Here is a 21,085-nt window from a genome sequence, read left to right on the forward strand (position 1 = left end):
GAACAGAGTATAACAGCTCAGATGGTTAATGGTTAGTAAGGATACATATTTGTACAATTCTGATCCTCTGATTGGTCAGTGAAACAAAATGCAAAACATAACTAACATTCAGTGACAAATCTGCAGGTACTTTTGAACATTCTTACCGTTTTTATAAACATATGGATACATTACTTTTATTTTGAAGGCTAAGAGAGGCCTAAAATGCATTATACATGAGACTGCAGGACTGATAATGCAAGCATGAGAAAAACACACACTTGGACAGACTGAGTGAGTGGGATTTACATTGCAAGGTGTAAATCTAAATTACTAGATTTAGGACATCAAAACAGCACTGGCCATCAACACCAAAATAATTATCAAGTACTTTCCAGCATATTATCTGCAGACAATCGTTGCCTCTTTCACAGAAAGCCTAACCTCAGCTTGCAGCATTTCAGTTCCAAATCAGGGCAGTATTAGCATGTCCTCAAAGAAGTTGCATTAGAAATATACAAAACCTGCTCTATAAAATGACCAGTTTTAGAAAACTCTACGGCATACTAATTGCTAGTGTATACCATTCATTAATTTAACTTTCCACAGAAAATACAGCTCATAGCAATACGACTACATAATAATGGTGAAAAAATTCCATCTTTACATTATTTTGGGGGAAAATTTTGTTTTGAGCTGCACTACATGAGGTTAGAAAGGCTCTTCCATGCAGCCTTTTTGTTTACTTTTATCCTGTGCCATCAAAAAAGCTATAAAAATGGGCTGCATATACACCATTTAATACCTTTTAAATACACTGTGCACATGAATCAGTATCTTATAATGGAATAGCTATCGAGTCAATCCTTTAGGCTCACTTGCTGACACTAGTGCCATTTTATTATCAAATTTCAAAAACTGACCAATCAGAATCCCCTCTGAAAATTGTACAAATTCATGTTTTTATGATAATATCAAATCATGGCTGGGAAGGAAGAAGTGGGCGCATAAGCAAGAGGCTCTCCACAAGTTACATTACCGTTAACTTGAGTATAAGCCTGTCATACTGAGTTTTTTCATGTACTTTTTCCAGCCAAACACGTTGAAAGGTGCTCAGGAAGAAATTGCTAATTTTGTGTCTGAAGAAAAGCATATAGGTTTTCATTGAAGAAAGGCACAAGTTAAATTCAATAAAGTAGTCAGAAAGAATGTATTCGTAAACCGTGTTTGCAAAATTGCCACGTACAACTTTGCTGTATCTATGTGCATACACAGATGACAGACAATATGACAACTTTTTTTCAAATTAATTTCCTTAAAACATCAAACATAAATAGACACATCTCAGAGAAAACACTTATCACATAAGACACTTTTTCAAAGCCACATATATTCAATTAACACAGAACATGAAGAATTAGTACTTCCTAACTTAACTGATGTTTAATTCTTTGAAAAATAAAAATATTTTTTAAATATAGCTATTTGTTTTGCATCTACAGGCACTTTTCATCAAAAGGAGTTCTTAGAATATTTACAGTAGAAGTTAAAGTAATTTTTCTGTGATTTAACAAACATCTTCATATCAATAGACATGTCCATTTTGGAAATATATTACTGAAATTCCTAAAACCTGATAGACATAAGAGTGAGTGTAGCAAAAAATTACCTTACAATCTGAGATTAAAATTAAACTATACTGAAAGCCTCCTAAATATCCAGAAAATTTTCAAACGAGCAAGGTTATTATTTACTGAAGATATTAATATTTTCTAGGAGAAATGAAAAGGTACTACCATAATGTTTGTTTACTGCCCTTTAAATTACTTGATTCTAGCATCAAAGTTAGAACTAACACTCCCAATACAAAGCTGCAACTAAAATGAATAAATAGACAAGATAGAGAGCTGCATTTTAAACTCTGGATCAAAGAGATTTAAATAGCTCCTAGAATTAATCATACCCCACTTCAAATGATCTCCCTAGGGTTCAGACATGTCTTAACAACACTGTCAATTTAGATGATGGAGGTTGTTATAATAGTGTGATTGCCTTATTTTCCTGCCAGAATCCTATGATTTATCTAGAAAAAAATAAGTGTCTATAAGCTACTGAATATTAAAACTTTGATTTGCACCTATCAATTGAGCAATACACCTAGAAGTTTGCTCATGGCAGCAGGGTCGGACTAGATGATGTTTAAAGGACCATTCCAACCCAAACTGTTCCACAATTTTAGGATTTTAAGTTCAAACTGTGTTTTCACTCTTGTCTATTTTGAAGTGAAGAGAGCACAATCAATTAGCAAAAATAGTTTTATGAGAGTTCATTTTTAGCAATTACAAAATGAAATAGCTTGATAGATTTTCCTCATATTCATATTCAAATGAGGAATGCACCACAAAATCTACCATAAAGTTTAGAAGAAAAAGTTTGAGAAAAGTTTTTAAAACAAAAATTTTTTCTAAAAAATTACAGGTAATTTAAACTTTCCATTTAAATGGGTATTATTCCATATTTTATTGCAAATAAAAAATTCAAAAATTTAAAGATTCATAACCCACTTTGCCTCTTGGCAAGTGTTCCATCAACCTCAAATGAAACAAAAGAAAAGGGGGCGCTTTGTAAGGCAAAAAAAGGATGAGCCATTTTAACATTTGGGTGCTCATGTATTTATTCTAAACATTTTAAGAATTTATAAAGCCAGAGTATGGTTGTAAAAAATACTTGCTCATGAAAAGGTTGTACTGAAGTGGTATCTCTTCATACCACTCCTTGTTCTGCCAAACACAGCTCTTGAAGATGGAAGGGTTAATACTGCCTGGTTTGTTATGTTGTATTTAATCCTCTCCATCTCTCTGGTTCTTTAAAGATGGCCTGGTGGTAGCATGACGATTTGGAGAAGTTACTATAGTCTAGAACTACTCATTTTTGTAAAGGATGGTTGTGTGCTTTTTACAGTATAACTGGCTTTTTATTTGTCCTGTGCAAATGTAATATTCCGCCAGTATGTTAGTGGCACAGCTACAGACCTTTAGCTAAAGACCTTTACACCAAGTGTGTAAATTAGCTTTAATAAAGGCATTTAAAAATCCAACACAACTCTTCAGTAAAATACTTTGCCAAAAATCTTTGAATAAAAATATTAAACACAAAAAGTGAAAAATTGCAGAAAGTGAGAAGCAAACCTAATTAAAGATGTGCTTAACCTTTACCTGAATAAAACTCAGATTTTTTTGAGAAGAAACGGAGTAAAGGAGGTTACTCCAGTGCCATATGATCTTAATATTATGCTTAAAGCAGTAGATGGATCCAGGCACGGGATGCATTTTATCTTGGACTTTGTGGTATCTACATTCAACTGGAATAAGAAGCAGAGCAACATACAAGTCTAAAATATCATTCTGCACTGCTCTGCCCCAATAGTCACTTTAATTCATATAACATTCTGATGTAGCTGCTTAAGATTGGTCCAGACAAGCTACAGAGCATGAAGTGTTCATGCAAGAGGAGAGGAAGAGCCATACAAAATTAAAAAAAAAAAAAAAAGAAAAGAAAAGAATAAAAACACAGAAGAATAAAAAGAGCAACCAATCAGAGACAAAAAATGGACAGAAACAGCAACATCTTAATGATTTTCACAGGTAAGTTGAGGAACTATACCAAATAACTGACAAAAATGAAGCATGTAATTCTTATGGTGTTTTCCCACTCTGGTTATTTGTCATGACATGAGTATTTTGCTGCTGTGAGGAATTGGCTGATGACTAATCAATTCTTGTCTCTTAAAATTACATACACCTAACAACCAACAAACATGTAGTCAAACACACAAGCAGTATTTGCACTCAGTAAACAATGCAAACAAAATTTATGAAGAAATAAACCTTTCAGCCACTTACCTTGGCAGGTTATATAACGGTGCCATTCTGAAACATGCAACAACTGCCCTTTTGCGTTGTTTTGACAAGAGTTTGTGCCAAACAGCTTTTTTTGATCTCAGTGGTTGTTCAACCTATGGGAAAATATCTTCTAGTATATACAATGGAAACTTTTCAACTTTCATCCAAAATTTTCTTTTTAGCTAGTGGTTAGCTCGTTAGCAAAGAAGAAAGTATTACCAATGCTCTGCATCATCTGAAAAAAATGTTCTTTTGGGGCTTTATTTTTAACTAATAAGTAAAAATACTGGGGACCTTCTATATAGTAATCTCTCAGTTTATTCAGACAAGCTCAAGATGCTAGAATACTTCACATGTGGGACTGTATGGTAAATTCCAAAAATTCTTATTTTGTCTGTTTCTAACAATGCATATTCAGTTGTTCATGTGAATGTATTTCTGTGCTGTATCATTTGTGAATGAAATGGATTAACTTTATGTAGGAAGAGTACAAATGCCTTTCTGTATTTAAATGGCAATTCAAAAGTTGCTACAGCATCCTGTGGTGCAGAAATAGGAGACGGGCTAAACCCAGTATATTAAAAAGAAGTGCCCAAGCAAACATCTCTTCCTAAAATCACAAGGTTTTCAGCTACTGCGTGGAGATAATTTGTATATGATACTTCTTGTGACTGTTCATGCAGTTTTTCAGAAATACATCCTGAGTTTTCCTTGCAGCTAAATGGAGGCACTTCAAACGGACTACATTGAAAACTTTGCATACATACGTCTGTATATGCATGTGTGCTTGCATGCATGCATGTACAAAAGCCTAAGTTTTATCTGGACACTTTAATGATGACAGTAACTGTAGCTGAAATAATCTCTGCAAGGAAAAATCTCAGGTTATTTTAAAACAAACGCGATATAGACATTTGGCTTTTTACCTGCTCCAGATGATACAGAGCAGCTGATATCCTCTGCACACGTTCCACATTTTTCTCAGGGTCAGTAGGTCCATCACTCTTTAAAATGTCTTTGTACAGATTTAGCTGCCATTTCACAGCTGGATCATCAGACTGAAACCCAACATATTTCATTTGTAAGCTGCTGAATGAAGGCACTGAATTTGACCAACACCACTTCTACTCCCATAATATAATAAAGAAGGTTTTAAATACTCACAATTTCTGTCCCCTTTCAGATCAGATTAACATCTGCTAGCTGCTCAAAAAAATTGGCATTGATTCTATGTACTATTGGGCAATATAACTCAATTCTTTAGCAAAGTTCTGTATTTTTATTTAATGAAACCAAGTAAGCACCCTGGAACTTATTTGTTCCACTTAACTGCATTAAAATAAGGAAGCACACTTAGTACTGAGATTGAGTTTAAATTGCAGGACCTCTGTACTGAGCGTGTAAAGCTGTTTTTTGGAGTCTGGAAAAGACAGCTGGAATTTCAGTAGGTGAAGAGTTACAGCCAAAGTTTTTGGGGTTTTTTTTCTTACAAGACAGAAATAGGAAAACCACATTAAATTACTTATTGTGTTCATTTTAAATGCATAAATTTATAGCAAACAGGCAGTCATCTACCATGACAGATAAGTTACTCCTATTGTGTTCAAGCACTGTAGGCAGTTACCTAAATTATTTTTAATTTACAGAATGTTGGGAACTCAATACTCGTATTACCTTTGACAGTGTATTCAGCACATGAATTGTAGGAAAATAAAGGTACTTGTAAAACTCACAAGTGCTATGATGACACAAGCTTTTCTTATTTTACTATACTCACTTTAAAATGTGTATATTCTTAGAAATACCTAATTTAATCTTTAGCGAAAGTTAAATTCAAGAAGAAAAGCTGAAGTAGTAGAGTGTCAATTTTATTTTCTTCTTGGATCAGGCTGATTATAAGTAATTATAGCTTTAAGATGACCAGTATCTCTATTCTTCACACTTGTTCCATTCTATAGATCTTCCAGAAACTTGAATATACCAGACAAAACTACAAATAAGACATTTATTGCAATGAAAAAATCATAAAGAATAATGTTAAAATGGAAACCTTTCTAATTACTTTTTGGATTATCTCTTTTAATGTGTCATACAAAACAATTCATCTTCTGTGTTTTTAAAGTGCACATCAGCATCTATAAGACAGATTTTTTTATATTACCTTTTCCTGCAAGTGTAAGTTGTTGCGTAAGTGTTCTTTGACTTCCTCATCTGTGTCCCTCTGTAGAAAGGTAGAAGTCTTTTTCAATTCAGATTATGATTCATTTAATAAGAGCTTTTACAACACAGAACAACATATATTTCAATTTTGAGATTTAACCTCTTTTGCTTTCAAAGTATGTTAGATACCAGAAGGGAGAAAGGCTTTCTTTAACCATAAAACAAGGGTTGAACTTTGAAGGGAATTAAAGCTAACTAATTGTAGTTCAATATTTGGTCCAAAAGAACATGTATATATAATGGATGTTGTATACAAATGGAAAATAACAAGGAAATTATGGCAGCTCTATATACACTTTTTTTAAAAAAAGGACAATAATTAGCAGCTATAATTGCTTACAGTACATACAGATATTTAATAACATTGACTGCTTAGATATCTATACTTCAAAACTCAGTTTAGAAAGTTCTGCTTATTTTGCATTAAAAACTATTACAAAGCACACACTTACATGGCTGTATCTAGTCTTAGCCAAAGAGATGAGTTCTTGGTCTCCAGGAGTACACATATTCAAACCAATAGGAAGCATCTTTTTAAGTGCAGCCACAATCAAGGATGTTTGTATGGAGTACAAATCCCCTCTACGTTTTGATTTCTTCCTCTCTTGATCTTGTCCTCCAGACTATCATTAAAAAAAAAAAAAAAAAGGAAAAAGAAAAAAAGAAAAGAGAAAAAGAATTACTGTAATTCTCTGACCACACACTTCTCCAACATGCTCTTCCCCTAATGGTCCAAGGGAAATATGTTCCTGATGTAGTACAAACAATTAAAAATGCTACACTAGAGGAAGAGTGTACAATCTTGGGCAAGAAATGTAAAGGAATACCTTTGGTGTGCACCAATGCAGAAAATGCAGTAACAGCTGTAATGTTGTAATAGGAGTCACACATTTTGTGTGCATTCATAAATATGACTCTGACAATACTTTCTGGATCTTACCTTTCAAATCAGAAACAACCCTAAAATTAAAAGCTGAATCATTCTCAGGGGACACTATTATTTGTCGAATGTTACAGAGACAAATTCAGGATGTTTATGCTTTTGTAAGAGATTTATATAAATATAGTTATCCAGGGTCTGAATGAATGAATATTGCCTGACTTGTCTCATCTGAAAAACAGTATTATTTAAAAAGCTTTGATTCTATGTAATAAAATGCCAATGAATTAGTGCCTCTGGGAAAGTACTGCCCTTCAGCTTTGGCTAATATTAGTAAATTTAGGACAAAAACTTAAAAATTTTGCATCTCTGGAGATCATCAGTAATAGGAAAAGGAAAAAAAAGAGACAGAAGTAAACAGCACAAGAAAATAACATCTGCCCTATCTTCTTATGACAGACACTGTACAATATATTTCATACCCAACTTTTCCTTTATGAGACAGAGAACCAAAATCTTTCAAACAGACCCATATATTTAATGAACACATAGTAAACAGCAACAACATCAAAGAGCCCAGTTCTGAATTCTGTACCCAGATTAAACTCCTACTATACTCAAGGGGAGTTTTGCTTAAGATAAGATTTCAGGACTAGGCCTCCAGGCTTATACAACACTACAAAATAACAAATGCTTGCATTTAACTCTCCACATCCTTTTCCTTCAATTAAGATTTACTAACTACTGTTCTTATAATATATTGTGTAGTTCCACATAAGAATACAGCAGAATCCATTGCAATTCACTATTTCCCAATTAATGCCTCACTATTATCACAGTAATAACTTGAAGAAAAAAGGCAGCAATACACATTCTACTTGGTGATAAATTTTGGCAAATTCTGTCTTCAAGATGGTGAATCGCTGTGTAGGCAGCTTGCATTAAATATTTTGCAAGTTTGAGGGAACGTGCAATGGATGTGGCTTCCTTTCTTAAGGAACTAACAATTGCAAGAGAGTTCTTTGCCTCAAAGCTTTGCTTTTCAAAATGCCTTAGAACTAGTGATGCAATGGCTATAATAATGACATCATTTGTACTCTACATTGAGAGCAGACAAACAAATCCCACAATGAATCACTGTATTCCAGTGGCGTCACTATGCATCTTAAATAAGGAATAACAAAATATGTAACAGGTATATTTTAAAAAGGAGAAAAGGAAAATGAGGGATACTGGTTTCTGCATCTTTTATGCCTGTGGACATTTTGTACATCCAATTTTATTTATGTTCATATGAGGTTTATAAGATAGGTGAACCTTAAAACTTGAGAATTTTTAAAATGTGAAAAGAAGATCCATTCTGCCTTTGCCATAAATTCTGCTGTCTGTGCATTCACTTCTCCAGCTGGTAAATGTATAAGTAGAGTCCCAGACTGAAACCTAAATGACAATGGAATTATGTCTCTTTCAGCTCTAATATGCACCTATATGAGTACACACAATACCTGCATTACATATGTAAAGAGCATTAAATAGGATATATCATTCATCCTTTTAGCACAGGTAATTATTTAGGAAAAATATAATTTGTTTGCCTAACAGCATATAATGATCTTACTTGTCTGAGGATTTAAACACAAAAATTGATATTTCCGAAAAAAAAAATACTAAAATCCAATTGCAGATTCTTCAGTAGATTAATAATAACTAAATACACAATGAAAATGAAGAAATAATTTATTTACACTAAAAAAACCAGCTAAATCTGGTTAAGATTATGGAATTGTAATTATTAAAATATTAATTATTAATATTCATAATAATAATAATATAATCATTGCTAAATATTAATTATTAATAATATTTTTTGTATTTCCATCCCTCTTTAAGCTTTAATTCTTTGAGGTTACTATGACGGCAGTCGTTAAATCCTACTCTGTATACCTGGAGAAGTTTGACAATAGCAAAGCATGAAATCAGCTTATTAGTTTAACAGAGCTTCTCCCATTTTTTACTCATGTCTCCGGTTTAATTGATTAAAAGCTCTTCACAGCATCATGTGTGCTTCTCAGCACACAGGGTGAAGGGAAGGATGAAAGGGTTTATGGCTCCATCTGTTCATTCTGCTTCACCAATGAAGAAAGCACCATAGGTCAGAAAGTACTCATCTATATTAGAAATTCATTAAAAAAAAAAAAAAGAGGATATGAATGATGCAAAAGGAAAGTGACCTATAGTTCACTGGAGGAAAAGAAATCTTCAAATACATTGAATACATAAAAGAAACAAGGATTATTCAAAACCTTTGTCACATCTCAAAACTTTAGTAAAGATCATTTTACTTTTGGAGAAAGGTAGGATTTGAACTATATATCTTATTTAAACTTACTTGATTTAATAAAATCTTCTATTCCTCTACAGATGGGGTATAGGTTATAGCACATTTCTCCCAAATATTCTTGAATAGCCTAAGCCAAATACATCTTTCTAATGACGCTACTTAGACATTTTTTTTACAATGTCTACTTCAAAATTTTAGCAAAAAAATAAAATGCAGAAAGACAGCAGAGGCAGAATGTACATCTAAAATAGTTTAAAAAGGTAGCTTTAGTACATTTTTGCTTTAAGCAATATTTAGGAGTGCCAAAGGGAATTTCATCTGTTCTGGTGAAAGACTGCCACTTTAGCTGGGACAAAATTTGTAGTAGGTGGAAGCTGGTCATTTACTTTGTGACGCCACTGCTATGATCAATGGAAAGAGGGCTTGGAGCCTGATCATCTCTAAATCTAAAACAAAGACACATCATGCACTTTGACCTGTACCTTTACTTGCATGGCCTGTATGAAAGAAAAATAAAGGGGAAAAAAAATAAGTAAAAGAGATGAAAAGTTGATAATTTTACAAGTTATTTATAAACTTACTCAGTTTTATGAGGACAGTAAAAATGTAATAAACTTGTAGCTAAAATAATAGACTCTAAATGCATAACCAAATGAGATCTTAGTGAAATCAGCTTAATTTTATTAAATGATTGAACTTCTGAATTTCTGTTGCTGTTCTACCACACACTTCCATTTGTTGCTTGTGCATATAAGCACATCCAGTAAGTAAACCTATCAATACACTGATTACTGCATCTTTTCCCAATTCTGTTAAAAGAAGAAAGGTGTCTGGAACTCTGGATAGTCCAATAATGAAAAATATTCACATTTTCACCAAAATAACTCTTTCTCTCTCTTTTCCCCATCAAAATATGTTTGAGAAAAGAAATATGTGTAGAAATTAAAGTATCACTGGCAAGATGTAGCACTAAATTTCCATATCTATTTTCCCATTGCATATCTTATTACTCTTTTGAAGACAGCCTGAGAGAAAACTTGAGCTTGCATCTCTCAGCAGTACCCATTTTGAAAACAATATTATAAACTCAGCTGTAACTCTCATACATACAGAGGATTTATTCCCATTTATTACATCAATACCATAAATACACTTAAATAAATATGTATTCCATAGTCAGTATTAGATTATCATTGTGTCACGAAATCTTAAGAAAATAACAACAGAACCATTTATTTATGGTAAGATAAAATAAACTGTTACTCAAGAGAATGCTTGACCAGGCATAGGAAGATACTATAGAAAACTATGGAAAGCAGAAAAAACCCACAAGCCCCCACTTCTGTCTTAGTGCTAATAGTAACTTTGTTTCCTTGTGATACTTGAATAAGCTTCAAAATGTTGATGCCAAGCTATTATTAAAATCTTTTTATGGTCTGCTCTATTTATATCACACAGTAAGAAAAACAGGTAGGAGTCAAGAAAAGCAAAAGACTAATCTTCAAATTAAGTGTTAGAATCTTAGCATCTTAGAACCTTCAATACCTTAGACAAATAGCAAATTTTAATTTAAAATTTCAATTGTGTGAACTATGTAGATGCTGCATAGACAAGGCTCATCAGGTATATACAGGTGTATATACACACTAAAGGTAACTAAAGACAAGATGTTAATTGTATTTAATTTATTTTGGCTGACCATAAAAATAATCCACTCATGATTTAACTCAGTATATCCAAAGAAAATGTATTCTATGCAATTGAAATACTCTGAAAGTATCTAAAATTCTAAAATATCTAAAAGATCTAAAATTCCTGCAGAAAATACGAACATGAAATCCTCTAATTGTTGTAAATCTGCAAACAATATGTACTACATATTACAGATGGGCACAAACAAAAATATTGTTTCATAATATGAACTTGGGTTTTATGACTGCCTCTATAATAGGTCTATTCAAACCTTCTTAAAAATAGATTAAAAAAATTAATGAGAACAAGTCAAATAAAATTTCAGTAGGATATGCAGTGTTTAGCAACTGAGGGTGTATATCCAGCCACACATTCATTTAGATTTCAAAACTTACACAGAAAAATTTCCCACATACATATTAGGCAATTATTATGTACATGTGAATATATACATTTAGTCTTCCATTCCATTTCACTGAATAACACAATAGGACATTGTTTCCTCTTAACCAAAAGGCTATTTTATCAAGAAATCCATGAAGGGGTCAAAAATTACAGATTACTGGAGTTGAATGTGTTTAAATTCTCCATTTCAACAGTTTTATCACAAATCTGTTATTTCCACATAATCTAAGTTACCAGTCTGTCTCAGACTGGAAGTTCTCTAACTTACCATTCCCCTCCGAGCATTCTGCTGCCATATTTTTAGAAAAGAAAAATTAAATTCTCAGCTGTTAATACATTTATTTGAAAAACTATTAACAAATTTAATATGGTATAATAAAAGTACAATGGGTACTTAATCAATTTATTGCTTGTAATGATGAATCTCTTGTTACCACTGCAATTAGCTACCAATAAGTAACGTAATGCTACTCCTTCATCCTCTGCTTTTTTTTTCTTCCATACAGTATGTAAGGTTATACAACCTTCTGTACATGATACACTACACCTTACTCTGACAGCATTCCAGTATTTCGTGTCAGGAAAAATACTGAGCCTCTGTCTCTGCCACCTAAGGCAGTCTGAGATCAGCCTGGGGCCTTACTCCTTTAAGAGACCCCAAACTGTTCTGCCCTGGGCCCACTTTCAATAGCCAATGTCCGTATTCAGTTTTCTACACTTTCTAATGCTCTATAAACATTGGATAAAATTTCTTCCACTAGAAGTAATGTGAATAAAGAGGAATAAGTGATAGAGAGGAAAAGGCTAATTAGTCTGTTAACATGCTACTTTTTGAGCTAAATATTAATATTAAAGCAAGAGATAATAAAAATTATGTTCCCTAATGTAATGTCCTCTACTGATTAATGTCTGCAGATAGAAATAAACATCAAACTTGTAAGAATACCTGAAATTCAGTTACTTAGATAATTTCTTGTTTATTTTAACCTATGCAGTCTTAAAAAAAAAAAAAAAAAATCAGATTTAATTCTATCATTTATTGAATGTTTAGACCACTTACATTTTATATTATGAAATATTAGCAATTTCCTGCTTAGAAACCATATGTAGAAAACCAATACAAATCTTCTAAAACTCAACTCATATTTCATCATGGTATTTAAGTCATCATGAAAAAAATGCCTAAATTATCAGCTGTTCTGCAATCATGCCTGTAGTTATAGTACCATATTAATAAAATACTCAGTCATGAACAGTATTTTATTTCTTCCTTTATTAGCAATAACCATGCACAGTTTCCTGGAATGCCATAAGTTGACATTAATATGCATACAAAAAACTCCAGAATCTGTCTGTACTGCATACCCATCAGAATGAAAATGTATTTACATATGCATCTACATCTCTGTTACAAATATATTCATACAATTATTCACACATAGTATATCTGTATACTTAAATATATACAAAAGGAATTTGAAATTATAATCTCAAAATCATATTTGGGTACTACAGATTCTTGATGTTAAATTCCTGTGATTTTATCAAAATCAGAGCAGTATGAGACCTACCTATTTCTTATTTTGTAAAGATTTGTCTTTCATTCCTGTCATGCCAGACTGACAAAAATATGACACTAATGCTTTACTTCATATTATCCTGCTATCAGTACTGTAATGGGACACAATTTAGATTAAATATTCATTAATCACCCCTTTCTAATCTATGACATCTAAGAAAAGGAAGTATCCCTATTTTTTGTCTCCTCAGACCACTTCTAATGTATAAATGTTAAAATACACATAATAAACGTGTGTTCAATGATTGCCATATGATAAAAGTACAGAGCCACATATTAGACTCTGTTATATTGTGCAATTGCTCCTCAAATAGCCTGGACTGTGCCCACTGCTGATCTTGTTAATAGGGATTATACAAACATTCCAGTTCCATCAAACAATTTTGATAAGCTGCATCTTGACAACAAGAAAACAGGTTAAAAATTTCCTTATCTCTGAATGCAGAGCTTTTTATAAAGTTGGACTTGTTTTTCAGTGCCAGTCATGAACAGTAATGATGAGCAGATATTACACTATTTTTGCTTGTAAAAATTCCAATATCAGGGTTTGGCTTAGTCAGGTTTCAAAACTTAAAAAAAATCATAGGAAAAAAAGACAAAAACCCCAAACATTTTATAGATAATTAAGAAATGCAACTGCACATTTAATCTACCCCTGTATTGTTTGAAACTGGACTTACAGCAGCTAGGTTATGGGTAACCAAAATACAGTGAAATACAAAACTTTAAATGCTACTTCTCTGCTACACCTTCAAAATAGGATTATTTCAAACACATTATAAATATGAATAAAAGAAAGGGTTTCTTCACTATATTTGTGAATACTAATTTGGAGTTAGACTTCATCTGGCTTTAGCTGGGTAAGGCAATGTCCTCAGCTAATGTCAAAGCAGCATTTTTACCTTGACAATTTCTCTATTATACAGGTAACAAATGTACTTTGAAGCCATCATATATCAGCATCTTGTCATATTTAAAATTAGCAAAAAAGAAATGAATGTGTTAATTAACAAGAAACAAGAAAAATGGTGTACCTGTGGCACATTATATGTATAAATAAAGAGGTATATGCAAAGACAGCAGTGCTCCATCAGAGTTGACAGAACAATACAGACTGACATTCACATAAAAATGATGAGGCAATCAACGTTTCTTCACTTGCTCTTATAAAATAGTCTACTTTTTTCTTTCCTGAATGTTCAATAACCCATGTTTTATAATACAGCCCATATTCTCTTATATGTGCAACTTTTTCAAATCAATACTTTTATTTTAATCTTGTGTCTTTGAGTATTAGCAGACATTTAGAATGTAACTCTAAGGTACATAGACTATATTTTGCATGTTGTCACATCTGTCATCAAAAAGCAAAACTATTTTTCTTTTCTTCTAATAGCAGAGCAGCTGCAATCTGGGTAGATTTTCAGAGCCTTCTTTCAGCATACTAAACACACAGTGTAGAGTTACCTAATCCACAAATTTTTATTAACTTACTTTAGACATCTTGCTCTTGGTGTCTCCTGTTAAAAATGCCAAATTGTTGATTTCATTCTGAATCACAAAATTTTGTTCTTCTCTTTTAAAATTCTAAAGAAAAAAAATAAATCACCAGAAGTTTAACTCATCTGCATGTACCACATTTCTATTTAAAGATAGAATGAAATTGAAGAAAAAGTGTACATTTTATCTTACATGTGATTTACACCACAGGATAAAAACTTCAGCTACCATTCGAAAGAGTTCATCAGAATCCGCATCTGGTTTCTTTAGCCAATTAGCTCTAATTACAAAAATAAGACAAATTTAAAATAAGATATTTTAAAAAAGACAGTTTAACATAATAATCTCTATTTAATAGATCAGGTAACATTAGTGTAGTTAATCTAGGAATTTGCACCTGAGCAAAAGGTGTGAATTCAAGGTACAGCATTCTTTAAGAATCTTAAATTACTCAGGATTAAGATTTAAGAATCGTAAAATACTCAGGATCTGATTCTCACAATAATATTAAGTGAATTTTGTCTGATCATAGATTCTAGTATATTTATAAGCAATAAATACGAGTTTAATTATTAGGTTTTTTTACCTGTTGTTGTCTACATAACGTATCAACATTGGATAGAAGGCATAAAGGTCTCTACAAAGTACAGCAAACTCATCAAGAATGAGTAGCTCAGCTTCTTGGGTGTCATTTTTACTGTCTGCTTTCAGTTGTTCCTCTTCCATTACTATCTTCATAGCTTTTTTCTTCAATTTATCCAGTGTTGGAATAAAGTGAGATCTGAGGAGATCAGGTCTGGCTTTGCTGATGATGGGTTGAGCATAAACTATACATGAAAATAGAGATAATTCTATGATTAATGCATAACTGGTGAATTAATATGAATGTTGATATTCTAGAAATAGTAAAGGTTATTGGGTTTCATATATTTCTGCATCATAAAATTATTTAAAAAACTGTGAATGTAGCTTTATAAAAACTGCATATTGAGAGATTAAAAGACTATGGATTTGGATTATAAGTATTTCAGTCTTATGTAAATTAAACTATCATGGTTTTGGCAAGTCCCATGTGTCTAACTAAGAACCTAAGCAAAGTAAGGACTGAGACACAAAGTTCTCACAAAATTACTTTTTGTTTTGTTTGGGGTTTTTTGTGCCTGGGATGGGTTTTTTGGTATCCAATGTCAGAAAACCTCCAGAAGATAGTGTTCTGGAAGAATTCCTTTACCTATTTTGCCTCGGGCAAAATGCATGGAATGAATGAGTAATTAAAGGTCATAGATCAATTTTGTACAAGTACTAGCAATGAAATGTAAACTACCTGAGTCAAAAATCCTTGCAAGAACAACATGAGTATATTAGCACCTTATGTAGATGAACGATCGCTACAAAACTGCAAGAAATGCTGTCTACAATTAAGCAGCAAATTTCTTACTAAATTTTAACGGAATCCTTGTTATTATTAAAGAATTTCCAGCATTTAAAATAACATCAAAACCACAGTACTAATGGGTACTGATTATTCAAATTTAGCAGGAAATTATTACCTTTACAGAGATTTTCTTGAACCATGTTATGCACATTACATTCATACACTGTATAACAAGAATGATAAAATTTGGATATGGTAAACTTCTTTAGCAGGATAGGTACTATATCTTATGGGATATTTAAAAAAACCTTTCAGCTTATTTAATAGCTCACACATTTACTCAGATAAACCAACTCATTTTGAATTTGGGTAACTCCTGAGATTATTTCACCATTTACATTTTCTTTCCGTTTTGTCCCAATATTTCATAAACAGAGTTCACAGCAATTATACCCTCTACTGTAAAACTCACGTGTCTTGAAAAATCAATGGAATTCACAACTCCAAATTAAGTGCTAAGGCTCTTATGCAGTGCATAGAGAAGGTGATTTTCAAAATCCCTTATATTGAATAGAAAGCTCTCTACTTACAGTGATGCTACAATGCATGCATAGAACTAATAATAAAAAAATCCCATATTTCTCTTATTGTTACTTATCTATTACTTATCTTTCTTTCATGATGGTTCTAGTTATAATTTTTTGCTCTTATATCACTGGGCAATAAGGTAAAATATAGCAAAGCAATTAAATATTATTAGTACAATTAGTGTTCAAAAATATTTACAATACCTGCAATTCTTTTCATCCAAGATGCTTCATCTATTCCCAAATTGTTGTTAATGATTTTCAGAATGTTTCCAAGAACGAGGCTCAGATGCTCAGATGTTATCATTGTACAGCAAGGCCCAGCACTTTGAGGAACACTCTCGGACCCTTTTTCCCACCAGTAGGATAAATAGTTGCATAGCATGGGTAAGATCACCTCAATTACATGAGGCATTTCAGTATACCTTGCTCCAGACTCTGCTAAATCATTTATTTCCTTTATCAGTCTATCCAGCTGAGGGATCTCTGGACACATTTCTTCTACTGTATCAGGCATGCCTAAAACTGCAAGTAATGGTAGAAAACCAAAAGATTAATTAGCAAAATGAAAGAGAACATCTATGTTTAAACCCTAAATACAAATTACTCCGATTTTTTTCCTTCAGCATCTTGGACAGACAGAATTATAGTCACACTTTGGGGTATGCATGGGTATCTCCTTTCATAAGTTATGTCTTTCAGATGATGTGCATATAGCAACGATGTAAACAGTAGCTGCCATAAAGCTATGGCTTTATCATAAAGTGTCCTGCAATTGTCTGGTGAGCAGTGCAGCTATGTAAAAGTGCAGAACAGAAAGCTTATATTAAAATTGGATATACTCTGGACATTGTATCCATAATCATTCACAACTTTTACACTGATTTGCCAAAGATTAAATCTACCTTGGGGAAAAGGAAACAAACAGCTTAAAATTATGGGTGGGGTTAAAATGAAACTGTACTTAATTCGTGAATCCTGCACATCTATTCCCCAACAAAAATGCCAGGAAAGAATTCCAGTTATCATATGCTTGTATCAGAAACTGAAGGATGCTTATTCGGCAATTAACAACCTATTGCAATCTAGTGCCGGTCACTCAAGCAAAATTCTTCCACTAGTGCTGTTTTTATAAAGCAGAGTTGACAGGGGGAAGGGCTAGAAGAAGTTTTTCCATAACTGCTTTTATATGGAGCATGTGTAACCCACCTGCATTAACCTGCATTTTGTTTTGCTTGTTTGTTTAAAGGTACAATGATTTTCGCAGGTAGTGACTCTTGCATGGATCAGTGAGGAAAATATTGACATACTTTAAGATATGAGTCCATCAAAAGTAAGTTGGGAGAGAAGCAAGCAAAGAAATTCAGTGTAGAAGGACTCATGTTCCTTTCAACAGAATCACAGAATGGGTAAGGCACATTTTGGGGTTGTGTGTATAGTCTAGGGAATGAGCTGCTGGAAAAGTGTTGTGGAAAGGAACCTGAGGACTCTGGCTGGCAGAAAGTTTATAGTGAGCCAGCAGTGCCCTGGCAGGAGGGCCAATCGTGTCCTGGCGGGCATGAGGCACAGCATCGCCAGCCGGGCAAGGGAGGGGATTGTCCTGCTCTGCACTGGAGCAGCCTCACCTTGAGGTGAGGCCTTACCTCCTGTGTGCAGTTTTGGGCATGGAATATAAAAAAGACATTAAGCTTTTAGAGAGCATCCAAAGGAGAGCCACAAGGATGGGAAAGGCTCTGAAGGGAAAGATTTATGAGGAGCTTGGTTTAGTCACTTGGGAAGTGGTCACAGCACTGAGCCTGACAGAGTTCAAGAAGCATTTGGACAATGCTCTCAGGCACATGGTGTGACTCTTGGGGTGTCCTGTGCAGGGACAGGAGTTTGCCTCAATGATCCTTGTGAGTCCTTTCCAGCTCAGGTTATTCTGTGATTCTATGACCTGGTCCAACCTCCCTGCTCAAGCAGGGTCATCCTAGAGCACTTTGCACAGGTTTGTGTCCAGATGGTTCTTGAATGTCTCCTGTGAGGGAGACTCTACAACCTCTTTGGACAATCTGGTCCAATGCACAATCACCCACATAGGAAAGAAGCTCTTCCTCATTTTAGGTGAAACTTCCTGTGCATCAATTCCCTGTCGCCTGTTTTCTTATTGCTAGGCACCACTAAGGAGAACCTGGCTCCATCCTCTTGATGCCCTCCCTTTAGATATTTTGTATACATTGATGAGGTCCCATCTCAGATGTCTCTTCCTGAGACTGAACAGGCCCAGCTCCCACAGCCTTTCCTTGTAAGAGAGAAGCTCCAGTCCTCTTTGTTGCCCTTCACTGGACCTGCTCCAGGATCTCCCTGTCTCTCTTGTCCTGAGGAGCCCAGAACTGGACACAGCACTCCAGGTCAGGCCTCACCAGGGCTGAGTAGAGGGACAGGATCACCTCCCTTAACCTGCTGGCCATGCCCTTCCTAATGCAGCTCAGGATCCCATTGCCCTTCTTGGCCACAGGGCACTCCTGGCTCATGGACAGTTTGTGGTCCACCAGCACCCCCAGGTCCTTCTCTACAGAGCTGCTTCCCAGCAGGTCAGCTCCCAGCCTGGACTGATCCATGGGGTTTTTCTTCCCCAGAGGCAGGACCCTGTATTTGCCTTTGTTGAATTTCAGGCAGCTCTTCTCTGCCCGTCTCCCCAACCCTCTGTTTGATCAAGGTTTCATGGAATTAATCATATTCTGCCAGGAGTTCCCTATACCAAACTGCTTTGGATCACTGGTTGGACAACAAAAACATAGAAATTACTTTCCTGTTCACTTAAATCAGATATTATACCTCTTGCATTTTGCTACATGTAAACAACTGTATTTTGCCATAAATATTTGTAATGTAGATATGATCTTCAACTAAACTTTAAGTATTACAGTATGCACCTTTAGAAAAGTATTCAAACATCATGTTCAGAAAAAAACCCAAAAATATCAGGAGAAAGAGAACAGGGTTGCCACAGTCTCAATGAAGTAAAGCAAGGCTAAAATGGCAAGTAATGAGACATCAGTAGCAGAAGATCTCTGCTGAGCTATACATATATTTCATGATACAACTTCTATTACTTAGTTGGAGTACTTACTTGCTCTTTCTCTTGCACTTTTTGTGTTGAAAACTGACAGCGGATTGTAATGGTTGAGAGAAGGTTCAAGGAATGCCACTGGAATGGCTGCCGCAAGAGATGCTAAACACTCACCAAGCGCAGGACGCTGCCTGTATATGAGAGACACTAAAAGTCATCTGAGAGGAAAAGCATTTCACCAGGATTTCAGTCTCTAGCATACACAATAAAAAGAAGTATTAACATTTATTGCTGATTTATTTTATCTTTTTTAAACATTAGGAACTATCTGACAATTTAGAAAAAATTAATTTCTCACATGAAAAGAACTACTGGAGATCACAGTGGTGTAAGAAAAACAGTTAAAAAAACCCCACCTCCACCAATGTTCTGGTTCTGATCAGGACACGGTTAATTTTTGGCATGGCCAGGACCCAAAGGTTATTCTACACCACCTCTTGTCATTGCCAGGAACAATGTCTGAGGTCCTGTGTGATGGTGAGCAAGCACATGTGAATTGTTTGCCTCTTTCTTGTACACTGTCATTAGTACTGTGTTACTGTTGATTGCCTTATTTTGTTGCTGTTTCCAGTAAATTGCTCTTATCTCAACCCATGATATTTACCTTTACTGCCTCCAATTCTTCTTTCCATCCACCGAAGGGACGGGGGGAGGAGGGACTGAGCAAGCGGCACAAGGTTTGGAGTGTTTCAGTGGGAGCACTGAGGGAATACCATTTTAAAAGCAACACCCTTATTTGGGACCCAGCATAGGGCAGGAAGGGTTGAGGTAACAACAGATCTGACCAGAGTGGGTAGGAAAAAAATGTGATCTAAGCACTTGTTGTATTAGGTCGAGAGCTACTGGTCACAATGTTGCTCGGTCTGTTCACATGGTTGTGGTACCTAACCCTGTATATATTCCTGTATAATGCAATATGTATTCCTCATGATGATATATTTCAGAGTAGGGAAGGGGATCAGGATTGCTTTGTTGCTGCACTGTGTCATATCAGCCTATGACATGACAACAACAAGGACAATGAGGATCATTTGGGATGTGTATTCAGTGCTGCTCTCCTGCCCTCACCTTGGGGACTACCTCAGGGAGCCCATTATTAATCCCCAGCCTGTGGGAAGAACATGGTGGATAATTTTCCTCAGCTTTTCACCCCCTTTTCCTCCTTCAGGCCTGTTACAACAGCTTTTGAGGATTTTGAACTTCCCTTGGATGTTAAAGAAAGCATGCTCTTGTTGCTTGGTCTGCTGGGTTCCCTCACTTCAGTCTGCACCATGGAGTTACAAAAGAGATTTTTAGGAGAGTATTTCAGAGATCAGCCCCAAGGGTGGATAGGCATGGAAGGTGGAAGAAAATGGGCCAGCTTTTGGAGGATGATTCTGCTCCAATGGTTTTTAAATTCACCCCCAAGCAACTACAGAGTTAGATAAAGTGGCAGAATACTTGAAAGAAAACTGCTGTGGCAGTTTCAGGGAGGTGCAAAGTTATGCAACCTGCTAGGCTCCAGCTACTATTT

The 21,085-nt window shown here is 34.6% G+C and overlaps 1 protein-coding gene across 18 annotated transcripts in view; it reads right to left on the reverse strand.

The window, feature by feature from the left end:
* The window catches only part of RYR3 (ryanodine receptor 3), a 204,435-nt gene that overhangs the window by 34,739 nt on the left and 148,611 nt on the right, over nucleotides 1-21,085 (reverse strand). For 7 of the 18 annotated variants that reach the window (XM_017741942.1, XM_017741940.1, XM_017741938.1 and 4 more), the window contains exons 66-77: nucleotides 19,573-19,703; nucleotides 16,665-16,985; nucleotides 15,085-15,325; nucleotides 14,691-14,778; nucleotides 14,493-14,585; nucleotides 11,688-11,708; nucleotides 9,805-9,819; nucleotides 6,554-6,724; nucleotides 6,043-6,102; nucleotides 4,808-4,939; nucleotides 3,882-3,994; nucleotides 1,019-1,118 (exon numbers count right to left, since the gene is read on the reverse strand). In XM_017741942.1, coding sequence (XP_017597431.1) covers nucleotides 1,019-1,118; nucleotides 3,882-3,994; nucleotides 4,808-4,939; nucleotides 6,043-6,102; nucleotides 6,554-6,724; nucleotides 9,805-9,819; nucleotides 11,688-11,708; nucleotides 14,493-14,585; nucleotides 14,691-14,778; nucleotides 15,085-15,325; nucleotides 16,665-16,985; nucleotides 19,573-19,703 — 1,486 coding nt within the window. The remainder of the gene's footprint in view (nucleotides 1-1,018; nucleotides 1,119-3,881; nucleotides 3,995-4,807; nucleotides 4,940-6,042; nucleotides 6,103-6,553; nucleotides 6,725-9,804; nucleotides 9,820-11,687; nucleotides 11,709-14,492; nucleotides 14,586-14,690; nucleotides 14,779-15,084; nucleotides 15,326-16,664; nucleotides 16,986-19,572; nucleotides 19,704-21,085) is intronic. The other 11 variants (XM_017741947.1, XM_017741948.1, XM_017741943.1 and 8 more) reach the window with 4 other exon arrangements.

Source organism: Corvus brachyrhynchos, unplaced genomic scaffold, assembly GCF_000691975.1.
Source record: "Corvus brachyrhynchos isolate BGI_N302 unplaced genomic scaffold, ASM69197v1 scaffold115, whole genome shotgun sequence".
NCBI lineage: Eukaryota > Metazoa > Chordata > Aves > Passeriformes > Corvidae > Corvus > Corvus brachyrhynchos.